The sequence below is a fragment of the Hoplias malabaricus genome, chromosome 13 (assembly GCF_029633855.1).
Source record: "Hoplias malabaricus isolate fHopMal1 chromosome 13, fHopMal1.hap1, whole genome shotgun sequence".
NCBI classification, from domain to species: domain Eukaryota; kingdom Metazoa; phylum Chordata; class Actinopteri; order Characiformes; family Erythrinidae; genus Hoplias; species Hoplias malabaricus.
In genome coordinates this window covers 34,601,127-34,618,402 of record NC_089812.1, presented here as the reverse complement: position 1 = coordinate 34,618,402, position 17,276 = coordinate 34,601,127, and the positions used below count along the sequence as shown (strand labels likewise).

Below are 17,276 nucleotides of genomic sequence, written 5' to 3'. Positions count from 1 at the left end.
CAATTAAAATGCATTAAATTTTTTTTCCGTTATTTTCCCCAACATTAATTAATCGAAATTAACGCGTTAAAGTCCCACCCCTAATATATATATATATATATACATATATATATATATATATATAGTCCTGCCTTGCGCCCAGTGATTCCGGGTAGGCTCCGGACCCACCATGACCCTGAACTGCATAAGCGGGTACAGACAATGAATATATATATATATTAACTATAAGAGTTGGAAGATACAATTGTTAAGAGGTAAATAAAATACTTGAGTGTTTTTAATGTTAAATTGTTCATTGTTGTAGAGAAACTGATTTCTTTAAAGTAATGCTGACAGAAACCAGGGGCTGTGATGTAAATGTTGTGTTCATAAAAGCTCAGTTTGACAAATGAAGTTATGTTTAGGGTTTATTTTGCCTTACAGTGTCCCGAATGTATTCTGGCTCTTTGTGGTTCTCTAAACCTGAAGCTCTAGTAATAAGGATATTATTGTAGCCTTGGGACTTAAAGGTGTAGTTCACAATTGCAATCAAAAACACAAGTTGTTTCCCCATCATTCGCTAGCCCTCTAGTCTGTTTTCATGCTCAAAACCAGTCTAATATGTTTAAGAAGTCCCGGTGTCTGTAAATGAGTGAACGAACTGTCTCGGTCTGGTATGCTAATCTCTCTCTGACGCTCTCATCATGGCAGAGGCATCTGGAGTATTGTTAGACAATGAGGAGAAATCCAAACGTTGAAAAGTACGAACTGAAATGAGGATATTGCTATATTCCTGTCCAATAGGTGGGTAATATTGACGTATTTTTGCTGTTAAGGTGGAAATGACTCCAAATTCAGGAGACGGCTAACTGCATTATTGAAAGTGCTACAAACAACTCGAGTAATAAATGCATTTCTGTGGTAATGGAGTTTAAAATTGCGTTTCCTCACAATCGTAGATGTTCCCTTTAAGAGGTTAATTTGACTCTTGTCCTGTCTGACGGTGGATTTAAGACCACTTGATGAATTAGAAGATAAATTGTTATTACCAAAGAACATCATATCATTAACCCTTATGATAATGAAGTGCATAAATCTAGTTGTTTGTAAGCAATGATTTAAAATGCCTAGACAAGCTGAGGTGTTGTAGGATATGGCTCTGGGCTAAATACTGTCACTGAAAAAGAGACCCATCATTGAGATTGAGAATTAACAAAGTGGTTAATCTCACACTGGCTGCTCTCTCCTCCTTCCCTGAATTCACCCGTCTACATTCATGGCCCCCCGAGCCTCCTGCATGACGGCCACGATGACAATGATCATTGTGTCAGCCGGAGACTTTCAGCGGTGGTGCTATTGTGAGATGTGCTTTCACTCCAAGGTCATTTACACTTTCATTGGCAGCTATTTAGTCGTCATAAAAAGCCCAAGGCCGCAATTTGTGAATCCTGCTCAGCCAAGTAGAAGTGTGGTGCAGGAAGAAAAGAAGTTGTTTTAAAAGTCAATTAACTGTCATTCTTTAAGGAGGGGCCCACTGACAGGGTCTTTAGTCTTCCACCCAGAGTCGCTCACATCTGTTTAGTTAGCTTCCCAACACCATGACTTCAGTCCCCAAAGCTCAGAAGAATGGATCGATTCAGCTGTTCTAAGCTTTCTCCATCTTAGACACATATGTATATCATTTTCTGCTGGGCCTTGTCCATTCAACAAAAGGATTCTGCTTCTAAAGGCATATAGACCACAGCAGAAAAAGAACCGAGTTTAGCATTGAGGGCAGAAATGTCTGATTAAGTCTCTTGTCAAAGTATGTGTATTTATGCAAATGAGTAATTTCAGAACATATATTACTGGGACAAAACACACTCACTGCAGTAAAGTGTTTCTAAGTGAAAATGTCCTTTAACACCAAGTAGTTAACATAGTCATCACTGTCCAATAAAAAAGTATGAATCCCCCAAAATAATAACTTTACAGGTGAAAGTCAGCTTCAAAATATTTGATTTTGTTTTATTTTATGTTGGTTCATTCATCATGACATTTTCACAGTGTGATAAATAACCACTGGGTTCAAATGATGAATCAAACTTAAAATCCACAGAAATGGAGATACAGGAGGTCCTCGGGTTACGATGTTTCGTCGTTACGACACATCTGCCATTTACTGTATAAAGCCTTGTTTCGACTTACGTGGTTTTGCGTCATAAACGTCTTAACGTGAACTTCGTGTTTGGTGTGCACGGCGCGGCGGAAGAATACACGGTTACGCGGCTCGGGACCGAGGAGGATAGGTGTTAAGATCGGATAAGTGCTTACAGTATGTTATTTACGTGTGTACGTATGTTCCAACTTACACCAAAAATCGGATCAACGGATCAACGTCGTAAGTCGAGGACCCCCTGTACATGTTTTTAATCGGACAGCGATGAAATGTCCATGGAGATAGACGTATTCCACCTGTTTTTCACAGAAATGTTTCACGTTTTCCCAAATGTTAGAATTGTAATAAAACAGTGTTTTATTAACTACGTAAAACCACCTGCAAATGTCTCCTAAGTTGGTGCTATTAAGGGTAAAATAGTGCTGCATTATTCTCTCCACCGTGAATATATTTAGAATTTTAGGTCAATCATCGTTACCAGAAAGATGTGAAAATATGCCTCTGGCATCAGGCAGTATATTTATAAACAATTCATGTAATAACATTCAGGAAACAAGCTTTTAAAGGCACGTCTGGCTCCTGCAAATCCCACCGAGAACAATTTTGGATCCGTGTTATTCACTGAAAAATTATAAAATGGGGACTGATATTCTGAGGAATGCAATTAAATAACAGGGAAAAGACACTCCTATGATGTTAGGATTCTAACTTAATGCAATTACAAATTAGTTCATCCTTGATATTTTTATTTAGAAACGAGTGACTTTCCATTTATGAAAAATGAATCATAATTAACTTGCTAAACTTCTAATGGCGTCACATGTAAAGAGTAGAACAAAGAGAAACACTGCTTTATTAAAATGGTAAAATCATGTGGGGCACCTTTCTGCTTTAATAAATAAATAAATGTTGAACAGTAACTTCATTTAAAACATTTATATCATTTCATACCCTGTATATAACCATTATAGATGCAGCCTAATTGGGTTTACTTAGACCATACATTTTTGGAGAACTACAAATCTGGTTAAAATCTAGTATATCAACAAGGAGCACAATAGTGTGTATATAAATACAGGGTGGGTCATTTATGTGGATACACCTTAATAAAATGGGAAAGGTTGGTGATATTAACTTCCTGTTTGTGGCACATTAGTATATGGGAGGGGGGGAAACGTTTCAAGATGGGTGGTGACCATGGCGGCCATTTTGGATACAACTTTGTGTTTTTTTCAAGGTCTCCCGATCTGACCTCCTTAGACTTTTATCTTTGGGGTCATCTGTAGGCAATTGTCTATGCTGTCAGCGTGTGAAGAGTGGGAGAAGAGGGTTGCATTGACAATCCAACACAATGGACAGCACTTTGAACACATTTTATAAGTGGTCAGAAACTTGTAAATAACTCATGAAAGAATAAAGTTACGTTAAAACCAAGCACACCATTGTTTTTCTTGTGAAATTCCCAATAAGTTTGACGTGTCACATGACCCTCTTCCTATTGAAAAAACAAAAGTTGGATCCAAAATGTCTGACTTCAAAATGGCCGCCATGGTCACCACACATCTTGAAATGTTTCCCCCCTCCCATATACTAATGTGCCACAAACAGGAAGTTAATATCACCAACCATTCCCATATTATTAAGGTGTATCCATATAAATGGCCTTCCCTATATATATATATATATATATATATATATATATATATATATATATATATATATATATATATATATATATATATATATATATATGCGCTGACCCTTTAAAAGGCAGTTACTAACAGAAACATGACACATTAATGAAAAGAACGTATACATGTTTTTTTTTTTCTATGGGTAAACAGTCCTTTCCTGTGGCAGAAAACCCGGTCAATGCTTCTATATATGACCATCTACAGCGTAATAACCAATTAGCAGCTACTGTTTAAACAAGTCCAGGTGTTAATTCAAACCTTTACTCTGCCTTTAAAAAGAGCAGCAGGTGGTGGCACAGAACAAAAGGTGAAGTTGTAATCTTCTGAGTGAGTAAAAGTAGAGAGAGAACACAAATGCAAATTGCTACCATCAAAAGCCTCTCCCCAAAACGACCCGAATCCTTAGAACTGTTAGAACAGAGATAAACAAATTTCTCTGAAATAAAGAATCTGACATCGTATCGAAAACATTATTTTCAGAACAGGATCCATTTAAATGTGATTTAAAAGCAAACGTACTACAAATTCTAAGGTTTAAGATGAGCTTGTCAAATCTAATATGATATTTATGGTACATAAAACCACACAAGTGATGTAAATGAACCTCAAAGGGACAAAACAAAAGACTGTAGCATAGGGGCCCCGTAATGTTAGCATCTCACAGATATGAAGTTAAGAGTTGATGGGAAATTCACAGGGGATGTTCTGTGCTGCTCTCGCTGAATGATACAGCTCTTCGAAGTTTTTGAATCTGGGTGCACAGCTGAGCCAAGCCTCACTGAAGTGTTCTGTTCCTGTGAATAGGAACTGACCAGCTCCTGCTTTAACATGACACTGCAGGGGGGTGTGGATGAGGCCGTGCCAGCGACCAGAAAAGACAGGCTCTCTCTCGAACACACCGATACGCTGCCTGTACACCCATGCCTCTTCCACCTCTATCACAGACCTTTGCCGCTCAGGATCATGGGATACATTCCGTATGGAGCCACGAACCACTGGAGAAACAGAAGTGTCAGAAATGTTTTTTATTAGTGTATGTGTGTGTATATATGAAGGTCTGTACCTGATTTTGGCTGGTCCCCAATACTCTCTACATAGTGTACTTCAAAGATTATAAAACTAATGCTACCACACTCAGACAATGCATTTAGACAGTTAGACAGAGTGATTTGAAGCTATTTTATGACCTACACTATGCACTACACAGTGTGGAGGGAGATATTTGAGATGCAGCCATTGGAAAAACAAAATGGCAGTCAGAATTGCAGCTGCAGCTTGGTATGACCTGCGTTGTCATAGCAACTTTGATAACTTTACAATTATATTTACAATTTAAATGTTGATAAACTTTCATCCCTGTGCTCCGGTTTCCTCCTACGCTCCAAAAACACACGTTGGTAGGTGGATTGATGACTCAAAAGTGATCGTAGGTGTGAGTGTGTGTCGTCCTGTGAAGGACTGGCGCCCCCTCCAGGGTGTGTCCTCGCCTTGCGCCCAGTGATTCTGGGTAGGGTCAGGACCCACCGTGACCCTGAATTGGATAAGGGTTACAGATCATGAATGAATGAATGAAGATTCTAAAATGAGGTATATATGAGTTAGGTACCGATACAAAACATAAACAAAAAAACAAATAAATAAAAGTAGCTAACCGGGACACCATTGGTAAAAAAAAAAAAAAAGAGTAACGCTTTTAAAATGTCCAGTCTGTGCTGCAGTAACTCAGCCCTCCGTTTTGTAGTGTTTTACTTGACATATATTAATTTTGCCTTGAAAATGATCTAAAGCTAACATTAGCTAATAATGGCATAACACATTTAATTTATAAATTAACTTCACTTTTGTCCTCTTGTTGAGGATAAGGGTATTTTACTATTCTCCCTCAAAAAATCCCCCCCACACACACACAATATGTCACAATAAGGCAAGCAAGAGCCCAATTATTCATCAGCAGCGTTTACACTTTCATTAGCCAGTTATTTTCCCTCATCAAAAAGTGTCTGATGGCAATTTGTGAGATTAGGGTACGAAGGTCAGCCCATAAACGGAGTGAGTTCAAAGGAGCTGCTGCTTCTGCACTGTTGCTGGTCTTAACACCATGTGCCTCCCATTGTGTGCACCAGAGCCCCCACATCTGCCAGACCCCTGAGCAGAGGCAGAGCAGCAGCTTGCTGGGAGCAGAACAGACCCTCACCCCTCACATAGCTATTCAGGGAATAAATTAACTTAGGCGCCCAGGAGAGAGAGACTGACTCTGATAAATAGGGCTGATTCAGAACACCCAGGAATGGCCACTTTCTATATTATTATTGGTATTATTTGACATGATTTATGAACCATCAATGATGAGTTTGCATAATGCATTCTTTTGTAACGCACAGATGCCTCAGAGTGATCTATACTGATTGAGTATGGGTCATCTTTGACATTCCCTCATATATCACAAGGTCACCCCAGACTGTTGTTTCCATGAGATTACACAGTTTCATATCAGAAAGAAGGGTGATGATTGTATAATGGTGCCTGATAATAGGAAAATATAACATCACAAATATTTTTCACAGTAACTTATTTATCATATAAGTTATAGGCCATTTTTTAAAAAGTACAGTATTTATTTTAAAGAGTGGCACAGTGGTGCAGCAGGTAGTGTCGCAGTCACACAGCTCCAGGGACCTGAAGGTTGTGGGTTCGATTCCCGCTCCGGGTGACTGTCTGTGAGGAGTGTGGTGTGTTCTCCCTGTGTCTGTGTGGGTTTCCTCCGGGTGACTGTCTGTGAGGAGTGTGGTGTGTTCTCCCTGTGTCTGCGTGGGTTTCCTCCGGGTGACTGTCTGTGAGGAGTGTGGTGTGTTCTCTCTGTGTCTGCGTGGGTTTCCTCCGGGTGACTGTCTGTGAGGAGTGTGGTGTGTTCTCCCTGTGTCTGCGTGGGTTTCCTCCGGGTGACTGTCTGTGAGGAGTGTGGTGTGTTCTCCCTGTGTCTGCGTGGGTTTCCTCCGGGTGACTGTCTGTGAGGAGTGTGGTGTGTTCTCCCTGTGTCTGTGTGGGTTTCCTCCGGGTGACTGTCTGTGAGGAGTGTGGTGTGTTCTCCCTGTGTCTGCGTGGGTTTCCTCCGGGTGACTGTCTGTGAGGAGTGTGGTGTGTTCTCCCTGTGTCTGCGTGGGTTTCCTCTGGGTGACTGTCTGTGAGGAGTGTGGTGTGTTCTCCCTGTGTCTGCGTGGGTTTCCTCCGGGTGACTGTCTGTGAGGAGTGTGGTGTGTTCTCCCTGTGTCTGCGTGGGTTTCCTCCGGGTGACTGTCTGTGAGGAGTGTGGTGTGTTCTCTCTGTGTCTGCATGGGTTTCCTCCGGGTGACTGTCTGTGAGGAGTGTGGTGTGTTTTCTCTGTGTCTGCGTGGGTTTCCTCCGGGTGACTGTCTGTGAGGAGTGTGGTGTGTTCTCCCTGTGTCTGCGTGGGTTTCCTCCGGGTGACTGTCTGTGAGGAGTGTGGTGTGTTCTCCCTGTGTCTGCGTGGGTTTCCTCCGGGTGACTGTCTGTGAGGAGTGTGGTGTGTTCTCTCTGTGTCTGCGTGGGTTTCCTCCGGGTGACTGTCTGTGAGGAGTGTGGTGTGTTCTCTCTGTGTCTGCGTGGGTTTCCTCCGGGTGACTGTCTGTGAGGAGTGTGGTGTGTTCTCCCTGTGTCTGCGTGGGTTTCCTCCGGGTGACTGTCTGTGAGGAGTGTGGTGTGTTCTCTCTGTGTCTGCGTGGGTTTCCTCCGGGTGACTGTCTGTGAGGCGTGTGGTGTGTTCTCCCTGTGTCTGCGTGGGTTTCCTCCGGGTGCTCCGGTTTCCACTCACACACCAAAAACACGTCGGTAGGTGGATTGGTGACTCAAAAGTGTCCATAGTTGTGTGTGAGTGAATGTGTATTGCGCTGTGAAGGACTGGCGCCCCCTCCAGGGTGTATTCCCTTGCACCCAAAGATTCCAGGTAGGCTCCGGACTCTTTATTCATAGAATTTTTCTTTCTTTTTCTTTTTTTGTAATTTGACATTCACAGTATCCATTTTAAAAAAAGAATACATTTAAACTATTTGAAACTGTAACACAACCTAATGACAACAGGCTGCATCCAAATCGGTCGATAGAAGTTGTTAATCATTTTACAAATTGTACACTTTTGTTCATCAAACACTATTAACAAAATACACACATGGTAGACTTTTTGTGAGGCTAAACCCTGGAGAAGGAAATTAAGTAAATGATCTGAAACTCTTTCAATGGCCTATTGAAAGAATACTTTAAGAACATTACATTCTTCTCCCAGATGTTGTGTGTAAAATAAATGCCATTTACTTTGACGATTTTGTTTCTGAACACAAAGAACTTTTCCATTACATACAGTTTTTAATTGCGGTACAAATATCCAGAGCCATTTTGAGGCCACTGAACAATAACTGCTCAGTGTGAGTCAATTAAAATGTCCAGCATTGTCAGTGCCACTTACCAAAGTCACTGGTGCAGATGGCTTGGAGCATCTCAGAGTCATCGCATGGTCGGCAGGCAGCTGTGAGAGGAAACAGAGAGACAAAGTGAAGAAGACAGCAGAGAACAGCATGGTGTAGTTACACAAAACACACTTTGTTAGCAGCTGCGTTTTCTGCTGAGAGAATTGAATAATTAACTTTTAACAGTATTTTAACTGAAAGAGTGGTCAGCATACGCAACAGTGGGATTCAAGGAGCCTTGAGGGGAATGTGAGGCATGAAGCGTATAATCTCAAATATCAACCTCTGTCCATTGGCAAAGAAAAATAGGCCGTTCTTGACTTTTGTCTGATCCTCTTATTGTATAGACCTAATTGAATGGTCTCTGAGCCAGCAGGCATGTGAGTGAAATTCTAATTCTTCTTGATCAGCACCAGGAAAGCAAGGTCAGGCAAACGTGGCCTTCTACCTCAGCTTTTGTCTTGAAAACATAGCCCCATATACACACACAATGACTTGGAATTCTTGGAATTTAAAGAGCATTTGACGTCTTTATTCAGTTGTTAGAGTACTGACCTAATTCTTTGACAGGGCAAATGGTATTTTGAAGCAGTGCTATGGTAAAACTACTTAAACAACGTGATCTTTTGCAAGACGCTATATTTCAGAGATAAGACAGATTGGCAGTTTTTTAAATGGTGAAACGATTCTTCGGATGGAGTGCGTTTTATAAACATTTGTGCTTGTCACTGTAACTGTACACAAATAGAAGTATATTCATCACTGTCCATTGAAAAACATGCATCTCTTTCATGATGAATGGACCAATAGAAATGCTCTAAAATAGCTTGCGATATAATATTTTAACATCGACTTCTGATGAAAGTTTTTTCCTGTAATGTTGCTATTTTGGAGAGACATGTTTTTTTTTCTTGGACACTGATGATGAAACACACGCTCCTACACAGCTACTTTTTGATTTCCCGCCAAGGCAGCAGCTGAACACGTTTGGAGGGGAACAATAGCCGTTCACATCTGTTACGCTTACGGAAGCCCATAATGCATAGCATCATACTGGGCTAAAGAAAATATGAAAATAATTTAAACACTAGAGAACACTGAGATTTAATACACACTCACTATTTACTATTTATAAATGCGGCCTGTGAAATACGGAATATTCCATGTTTTGTTAAATCTGTAGGTACGTTGAATGTCTACATTTTTTTTTGTTTTGTTTGTTTTCATACATCTAAGATGTGTGTGTGTTCGTTACCTTTGCTGGGGCTGGTCTTTCCCTGCAGCAGTTCGTACCGGAGGCCCACGACCCGTGGCCGTAGGTCGCTCTGGGGGTTCGCCTGTATGAAGATGGTCGCCCCGTGAGCTCCGTCGGTGCGGACGCATCGCACGCGCTCGAGCTGCTCTCCGTCCTCCGCGAGCAGCTGCAGCTGTCCCGCGCGTTCCACGAACACAGCAGCACCGCGGGAGGCTCGCGACACTTTAATACAGAGCGCGGCGGGGCGCGAGGAGGCCACGTTCGGTTTCAGCAGGAGCCGCAGCGCGAGGCGCGGGAAAAGCCAGCGGACTGACCCCGCAGAACAGCGCAGGCTGACCTGCTGAACCGGCCCCGAGAGAGGGTCACGCACCAAACCGCTGGTAAACACCAAGCACACACACTTATTTAGAGCATAACCAGTTGGGCTTATTATATATTTTAACATCATAATATATCACTTCTAAGAAGTTCAAATAAATAGAAGTAAACACAACTATATAGTAGTATTTTTTCAGAGTATATTTTGGAGGAAACAATCTGCTGTTGTTAACGCTCCGTCACATTATATTTGATTGATTAACTGTAAAAGATAAGGGAGAAATAAACACCAGGAACCGCATGCTAACAGTTAGCATGAGGGAAATCTTGTTTGGGGTTGTGGCACTTTACGTCAATAAACGGAAGCTGAGAAGAACCAAGCTTCAAAAACAACAGGAAAAGGGTCCGAAACATACCTAAGAATTCAACATTGACCTATTTTAATAAACACAATCAGAAGCTTGTGGAATGGCCTTCACGGTCCCTCAACGTGTTCATTCCAAATCTTTGGGCAGTGTCCAAACTATTGGCTAAAATTACTATTGTTTATTGTTTTAAGCAGAAGCTAACATACAACTATATAGTAAAGGATTAATGTGTAAGTAAATGTTTGTGGTGACCAAATAATTAAGACAAATACATAATATATGACAATGTATATATTGCAAAATACTTGATTCTGACTGATGTAGATAGCTAGGGCAAGGACATAGCCAGACAATGTAATAGTGTTGATTGAACACTGGTGAATTTGCTGCTTCCTGGACAATCTGGATACTTTTAGCATTTTCAATGCACATTAATATAATATTTACGTCAACGTGTTTGCTGGTGACAAATTAATACATTCCTATATATATTTCCATCCATTTATTTAGCATTGATAATTTAAACCATTAAAGGAGCATCATCCTATGGAAGTTCTGTAAACCCACTGTCAGTGAAATATCTGGATAAATCCTTGACTGAACTTTTAATGCAAGTTTGGGGAAAGTCAGAATCTTTGTACAAGTACGATTCAGAGTTGTACCAACAACTGGTACCGGTTCTTACCTTCCACTCCAGTTACACACGTCAGCTGCACAGCACGAGAAGAAACACAACGTGTGCAGAACCTGCAATAATCCACTTCCTCTCACTGACATCTCAGTCAAAAAGATTATACTCAGAGTGGAGACAAAGGTTCTACATTATTCTGTACGACAAGGAGCACTAAGAGGTGATGCCCCCGCATGAGCTTAGTGAAGAACTCTCTCCTCAGGATGAGGAGGGGGCTTTAACACTGGACTCCACACTATGTGGGTGGGGCAGTCGTGGGGGACACCACCCCCAGCACTCAGTCAGTATAATTTATGAGGTTGACACATGGGCACTCAGTCCTCATTCCAGCAGCCAGCATCCAGCACTTGCAATGATCAAAAACTGATGAAAGATCACACAACTTGTTAGGACTGTTTACAATCCTTACATCAAAGAAAGCTCAGTTCCAAAAAGGTGCATGCCCATGCTTAAAGTCTGAGGACAGGCATTTATCCGTCATATTAGTTCAGTTTTGAAATGCATCTAAAATATATAATAATAATAATAACTACAAGGGGAAAGTTCATGAAGTTGCCTTGGAAAATTTGCTAAAGTTTAAAAGGGGCAAATGACGCCAGAGTGAAACACTCACTTAAGGTTAATTAACTCTATAAATCATGGATTAAACTCTCTCTCATCAAACTCAGGCTTTAGAGACTGATAGTTATGTACGCTAATCCCATCAAAACTTAAGGTAACTGTTATACCTCTTGTAGTTGATCTAAAATAATGACACTTTACAGGAATGCTCGTAGTTTCTCCCTGAAGAACCCTTTAACAGTGAAAAAACTATTCATTTAAAACATATTTTAATTTGTTGTTGGATATATTTCCTAAAGAACTTATATGAGAACCCCAAGTTTGTTAAAACAGTGAGTTACCTGAGTTTATTAAAACCTCAGAATTTTATTTACAATGTATCTGTTTTGCTAAAACACAAGCAGTAACACAATACATTTTAAAGGTTTTGGTAAAGGCAGTGTTTCTGTTTTGAACTGTGTTTTATCTAATACATTTTAAATGGTGAAAGGATTGTTCAGACGGATGGAGGAAGTGTCAGAGTGGTAATGTAACTGAACGTCGCAACAGAAAACTCTTGGTTTTAGAACCTGTAACAACATATCCTCCATCAGTCTGAAGAACCATTAGTAATGCAGTGAACTATTTCAACAGGTAAACAATTCTATATCGTTCTGTTGCTTTACTAAAGAACCACTGAAAAAAGATCTTTGTGTGAGTGGTAAACCGAAAGAGCACATTCCTTCAGAACATGGAAGTAGTAAATGCTCATTTCTTCAGTTACTTTGGAATCGTTATGTTGTTCTCAGGAATCTTGGAGACGTACAGACAGAACTACAGTTTAAAAAAAACAATACGGATATCAGTGAGTTTGTGTAAACTACAGAAATCTGATTTAGGTCAAATCTGGACTGTTTGGGTTGTTTCTGTTTCTCTTTCCTCCCCCACAAGGTCCTGGAGTCGTTGAAGCAGCCGAAATAACCGTTGCTTTACACGCGCTGTTCGTTCAAATAGATTTTAACGGTTACTTTTCAGTTTTCAAGCCGAGAGTGAACTGGGCCTCTAGGAAAGAGAGGGAGAAGGGGCCTGTTAGAGGTTACTTTTTGGAGCGGTCTGCTGGGAGATTGTTCTGGAACACGGTCATGGCGACCTCTTGCGGATTTCAGTGGTTTTTCAACACCTGGGAGGTCTGGAGGGTCTGGCAGTAGTTCACGCAGTCGTATCGTCCGGCTGTATTCTCAACAGCGAAAAAGCGTTTCCAATGTAATGCAAAAGCATCGCCATGTTTCACACATTTTTTGTGTTAAAAGGAATTTTAAACATTTTGGTAAGGCACAGGGAAGTCTAATATATATGGATTCAATGAAGAGCTCCTCGTAACTCTTCAGTAAACTCTCGGCCAATATGCTTTTAAATTAAAAGCAAACCCGTCATTCTTTTTTTTAAACCCACTTCTCTGTTTCTTGAATCTTCCATTAAACCCCTGGAATCACATGTAAATCTGGTAAACTGTACGCCTCAATAATCTTGTTTCCCCCCATTTGAAAAAAAATATAACGAGTGATTCGCAATGGTGTAAATCCGGTTTCCGGTTAAAACAACAAAACTCGTGGATTTTCTGATTTTTCCAGAAGAAAAATACATTGAAATTTAAACCGCAGAATCTGAAGTCGTACACAATTATCAGAGGTTTTTATAACGAGTTTATAATTCAGTGATTTTGTTTCTACTTTTATGTTGTCTGCCCCATTCCACAGCGCAATTCCGTACAATCATCATCATCTTTTCCGCCAATCTATTTTAGCGTCGCGGGTCCCTACACTCCCTGAGAGCAAGGAGACGGCGGACCACGGTCGGTCCACTGAGGGCAAACTGGGAGGACCACCAGTGATTAAACAGAATTTTAGACAAAAAAAAAAGGACCTTTTCCAATCAGAGTCCAATTCACTCATTTTTCATTTATTAGGATCCTTTGTTATTCTTTATAAATTACATTAGTAATTTTTTTTAATTTACATTTTCAGCATTATCATTAGATACATAGATAATTAGACGCTAATTCTAATTAAATGAATTTACGATTTGTTTACAACTAAATCATTTTAAACTCGCAATCATAATAAATCAATTAAGGCATAAAAAGCGGGAAAACTTCTTGTCAGTAAATACGTATTTAAGACATTTTGTACCACACTCAAAATATCCTTCAGATTATATTCAGGCTTACGCATTGTTTTCCGTGCCTTTGTCCAGCGTAATGGAAAACGTCACAGAACAAAAATTACAGATTATTTTGCGCTAGAACGTAAACATACGTTTACGAAGATACAGAAATGTATCTGTCGACAACAGACTCCTCGCGACGGACCATAAATGTGGTGTTAAAATACAGCAAGAGCCTTAGCAAACTAAGCAAAATACGTAAATAAAACCAATGCGCAACTTTACCGAGTCTTACATGTTCATTACATGTCCCTTCACTACGTGTTAGTAACAACTCTAGGCACATTTTTTTTCCCCTCAAAGCCCTGCACCGTATTTAAAAAAATTACTTTTAAAAAATTGCGCGTGAGACGCCCCTGGAAGACTCTACATTTTTACCTTTAAAACATCGGGACCACACACCAGTTGATTTAATATTCATAATTTTACTTTGTGCTTTAATACAATGTTAGACCTTCAAATATACATTATACACAATCTCTGCTCACACAGTACAACAAGGAACATTATTATACAATATTAGCAGATAATAGTAGAGGAACTATCTGGCCTTCCTCTAGAAAAAGGTGCTGGAAGCTGAATATGTTATCAGCAGTGTGTGCCCGGTCACCATCTGGCCGAGGCGAGGACAGAAAAGAACATTTACTGCTGCACATTACACAAAAAAACTCGGGAAGTACAAAAATATATTTCATTTTCATAGAAAATACGGAGGAAAATTTTTATGCAGACTATTCCACTGGTTAAATATATACATGATTGAGAGACATACAGTTAAGGACTAAGAAATGCAGACTGTTAAGGGTTAGATACCGATTTCGGAGCCATTCTGCCTCAGGCCTCTTATCAATCATCTTTTTTCCCTGAAGAAGCCTTTGTCTGTGGAGCTCTCTTTAATCGTTACAGTCAGAGAGTTACTGGTGATGTCCGTCACTATCACCTTCTCCATGTTTTTCAGACATGGGCTCCACAGCTCGCCTCCTCCTCCTCCTTCTTCCTCCACGTTCAGTGGATCTGGAGAGAGTCTGTCATCATCGGTCGGCTCACTGGATCCATATAAGCTGGTTCTGGAGACGTGCTTCTGAACGTCTCTGCTCCGAAACTGCTGTGTCAGTTGTGCCCCCGTGTTGGAGCGGCTCAGGGAGAAGTGCTCGTCCACTCTCCGCTTATAGCTTACCGCGGACGGGTAGCTGCTCGGAGCGTCGCCCGGGAAACAAAGCTTTGGTTTTGGTCCTCTCTTTTTAGGAGCGTTATGAAAGTCAATGTGAACCTGCTCATGCCGAGACTTCCTCTCTGGCTCTGGGTAACTAAACCGAACGCTTTCACCCCGGTTCACGGTGCTTGGGGGATAGATAGTGGGCACCACAGTCCGAAGACCTTCCCGAGCTCGTGGGGTAACCACCGGCTCCGCCACAGGGAAAGACACCCGGATTTCTCGCGACATCTCTCTTCTAAAGTCATAATTTTTGGCGCTGGCTTTAGCTTTGGCCTGAAGTTATGATTCAAGGAAAGAAGAAAAGCGCAACAATAAATTTGACTGGTTTTTTTTTTAATGTTCTGATAACTATTCAAATAAATCTTATTATGTTTATGTTACACATTACATTTCTATTCAACAAAATCAAAAGGGTTTCTGAGAAAAACGAAACAAACCTGGATCCAAACTCTATTTAATGTATATTTATTTTATTTTTAAAATATACGGTGCACCTCTAATAACGTACTTAGGTTCACAAAATATTTACAGTGTTTTATATGATATTATTATTATTACAAAACAGCCGTTTTGCTTTTTATAAAACATCAACAAACCATATTTAGACAAGAGATATACCAGTCTGAAATAGACAATGCTCCTTATTTTCTCTTCTTTTCCAAACAAAACCCACTTATACAGCTTTGACTATTTTTCAGTGCTTTATAATTGTTTTCTAAACTTCATGACAGTTACCAGCACTGCTCACTGCTTAAATACACAAACAAGTTCAGTGTTGACATGAAAGCAAGTCCCTGAAGCTTGGCCTCATCTGGTGTGCGATGGTGTGACAGGTTGACGCTTGTTTGTGTGTCTGTGTGTGTCATGACCAAGTGGATTTTCAGATGAATCAAACCCTACAGTCTTCTTTTCTAAAAAGGATCCAGCAAATTCAACCCTGGTCCTTCAGGAGACCATTTAATGACAGCAAATATCTGTCAGGTGATATTATGATGCTCAGCTCTTTTTAAGGAGGAGGTTTTCTGTGTAAGGCGCGTGCAACACAACGAATTTTAAAGTGCAATGATAGAATATAAATAAATAAAAATCCGTGTGAAACACTTATACACTTACCAATCTCGCACAGCAGGATTTACTGTGGTTAAGCTGTAGTTTATTATTATTATGATTTAACACTCACTATAATAAGGGGAGCACAAGGCTCAGTAAAAGCCCACCTTTAATAAGAAAGTCTCGGGCTTCGGGCCCCTCTTTTTCGGCCCGTACAGTTCCCTCTCGCGCTCTCTGTAACGAAAAGCGACAACTCTATATTCGTCAAACAGCAGATCTAACAGTGACAACAGTGGATAAGCTGGAGGTTAAATCTAGCGGATGTGTATGTGTCGAAGGTGCACAAACCTCTCCTCGAAAGCAGCGAAGAGACGTTCGTCGAGGATATTTTCCTCCGGTTCCCAGGTGCTGTATCTGTAACGAAAACGCGAAAGGCGTGGGTAAAGTGGGCAACGTTGAAGTTTACCGCCGCCGTAAAAGTGCTGGCGTCTAAAGCTCGGGTTAACTGGAAAAATACCTCAGCAGATTAAACAATTAAGGAATCCGTTAAGAGTTTCCGCGAATTAGCGCGCATGCTAACCTTGTCGTTGGCCTTAAAATGCCAGCTAACGTTTTAGCACAGAGTTCCGAAGCCCGGTCCGTTACGCGGCGGCTCTCTGCACGGCGCTCAGGCACTGAGCTAGCGCTGGGACTCGGTAGCAGCCGACTACCGTTAGCAGGCTTCTACCACAAATATAAACGCAACACTGATGACGACAACAGAAACACGGGTTCGAAGGCCCACTCACTTTTGAGACCAGCCTTTCCACTTCACCAGATACTCCATCCGACCCTGCGAGAAAGAGAGAGAGAGAGTGAGAGAGATTGACAGCTAAAACACACGGGCAACCCATTAGCAACACTAGCCGCGCTAGCTAGTTAGCCTTTAACGTTGTCAACTTGTCAAAAACAACAGGACGCGAACAAATCTCCAGCGCTCGTGTTGGCCGAGCCAGCACGCGGTAATAAACCGCACGAGCTGCGCACGTACTCTTCTAATGCGGCGCTTGATGATGGACTCGGCGGCGAACACCCGCTCCCCGACGGCAGACAGCTCCATGTTTACCTCCGTCCCGCAGCGCTCTTTCTGCCACAGCCCATAATACTCGGTCGTGGAGACGTCAGCACGTTCTAAACTGTTGCCATGGGACCGGAGTCGGTGGGACCGTATCTGGTGGAGACCATTGGTCGAGCCGTTGCTATGCGAGAGCAGTTGCCATGGGCGGGAGGAGCCGAGTTGTGTTTCCGAGGAAGTGACGGAGCTGGC

At 41.3% G+C, this 17,276-nt stretch overlaps 2 protein-coding genes across 2 annotated transcripts; both read right to left on the bottom strand.

The window, feature by feature from the left end:
* Positions 1-3,895: 3,895 nt before the first annotated feature.
* On the bottom strand, positions 3,896-11,194 carry LOC136665297 (meteorin-like protein). The gene is made up of 4 exons (XM_066642858.1): positions 10,936-11,194; positions 9,565-9,941; positions 8,309-8,368; positions 3,896-4,826 (listed from the first exon to the last, which is right to left on the bottom strand). The coding sequence occupies exons 1-4, from the start codon at positions 11,025-11,027 to the stop codon at positions 4,504-4,506; spliced, it is 852 nt and encodes a 283-aa protein (XP_066498955.1). The 5' UTR covers positions 11,028-11,194; the 3' UTR covers positions 3,896-4,503.
* A 2,947-nt stretch (positions 11,195-14,141) lies between these two features.
* cbx8a (chromobox homolog 8a (Pc class homolog, Drosophila)) lies at positions 14,142-17,172 on the bottom strand. The gene is made up of 5 exons (XM_066641989.1): positions 17,001-17,172; positions 16,759-16,802; positions 16,319-16,384; positions 16,138-16,204; positions 14,142-15,193 (listed from the first exon to the last, which is right to left on the bottom strand). Exons 1-5 carry the CDS (start codon positions 17,067-17,069, stop codon positions 14,555-14,557), a joined length of 885 nt encoding a protein of 294 aa, XP_066498086.1. The 5' UTR covers positions 17,070-17,172; the 3' UTR covers positions 14,142-14,554.
* Positions 17,173-17,276: the final 104 nt, after the last annotated feature.

Coding starts and splice junctions, on each gene's coding strand:
- LOC136665297 (XM_066642858.1), bottom strand. CDS start 11,027: ATGTCAGTGAGAGGAAGTGGATTATTGCAGGTTCTGCACACGTTGTGT. Junction 8,369..9,564: donor AAAGACCAGCCCCAGCAAAG/GTAACGAACACA, acceptor TTCCTCTCACAG/CTGCCTGCCGACCATGCGAT. Junction 4,827..8,308: donor CATCTGCACCAGTGACTTTG/GTAAGTGGCACT, acceptor CTGTTTCTCCAG/TGGTTCGTGGCTCCATACGG.
- cbx8a (XM_066641989.1), bottom strand. CDS start 17,069: ATGGAGCTGTCTGCCGTCGGGGAGCGGGTGTTCGCCGCCGAGTCCATC. Junction 16,205..16,318: donor TTCGCTGCTTTCGAGGAGAG/GTTTGTGCACCT, acceptor TTTTCGTTACAG/AGAGCGCGAGAGGGAACTGT. Junction 15,194..16,137: donor CCGAGACTTTCTTATTAAAG/GTGGGCTTTTAC, acceptor TCATAACTTCAG/GCCAAAGCTAAAGCCAGCGC.